Source organism: Morone saxatilis, unplaced genomic scaffold (genome assembly GCF_004916995.1).
Source record: "Morone saxatilis isolate NCDOM2014 unplaced genomic scaffold, NCSU_SB_2.0 Contig14, whole genome shotgun sequence".
Taxonomy (NCBI): Eukaryota; Metazoa; Chordata; class Actinopteri; family Moronidae; genus Morone; species Morone saxatilis.
In genome coordinates this window covers 22,531,256-22,531,824 of record NW_023339696.1, presented here as the reverse complement: position 1 = coordinate 22,531,824, position 569 = coordinate 22,531,256, and the positions used below count along the sequence as shown (strand labels likewise).

At 54.7% G+C, this 569-nt stretch overlaps 1 protein-coding gene across 1 annotated transcript in view; it reads left to right on the top strand.

Moving 5' to 3' along the window:
• Window positions 1–6: 6 nt before the first annotated feature.
• Window positions 7–569, top strand: part of LOC118323371 (polycomb protein SUZ12-like) — a 2,122-nt gene continuing 1,559 nt past the window's right edge. Inside the window, exon 1 of the mRNA XM_035655324.1 lies at window positions 7–528. Within this exon, the coding sequence (XP_035511217.1) occupies window positions 318–528 (211 nt within the window). The 5' untranslated portion in view covers window positions 7–317. The remainder of the gene's footprint in view (window positions 529–569) is intronic.

Sequence of the window (569 nt, the reverse complement as noted above, 5' to 3'; positions counted from 1 at the left end):
GAGAGAGTGAGAGACAGAGAGAGTGAGAGAGTGAGCTTGTTTGGCGCAGTTCAGCCGGGTACCGACCCGCTCGCACAGGGAGCCAGCGGAGGGTCAGCACTCACATTACAGAGTTAAACTCTCAGTTTGTTCTGAGGCTTTCTGCTCACGCTGCTCTTTTGTTTTCACAAAGGAAGACGAGCTGAGTTTCTTCCTTCTTCTCTCTCTCTCTCTTTTTTGTTTTAACACGACTTCACTTCTGTTAGTGGGGCAGTTCACCTCGGCCTGTTTTTAGGTTGTTGTGTATTTTTTGGGGTTGGGGGAGGGGGGGGGCGACCATGGCTCCACAGAAGCAGAGCTCCTCAGGTGGAAGCCACCCACTGGGTTCTGGTTCTGGTTCTGGAGGAAAAGCCAACGGGTTACACCAGTCCTCCTCTTCCTCCTCCTCCTCTTCCTCCTCCTCCTCCTCCACCGCGATGTCTGCAGCCAAGAAGCCCAACCTGCAGCTCCTCCAGGCCGACCACGAGTTGTTCCTGCAGGCCTTCGAGAGTGAGTTCCTGCTGTGGTCCAGCTGTTTGTCCGCAGATCCA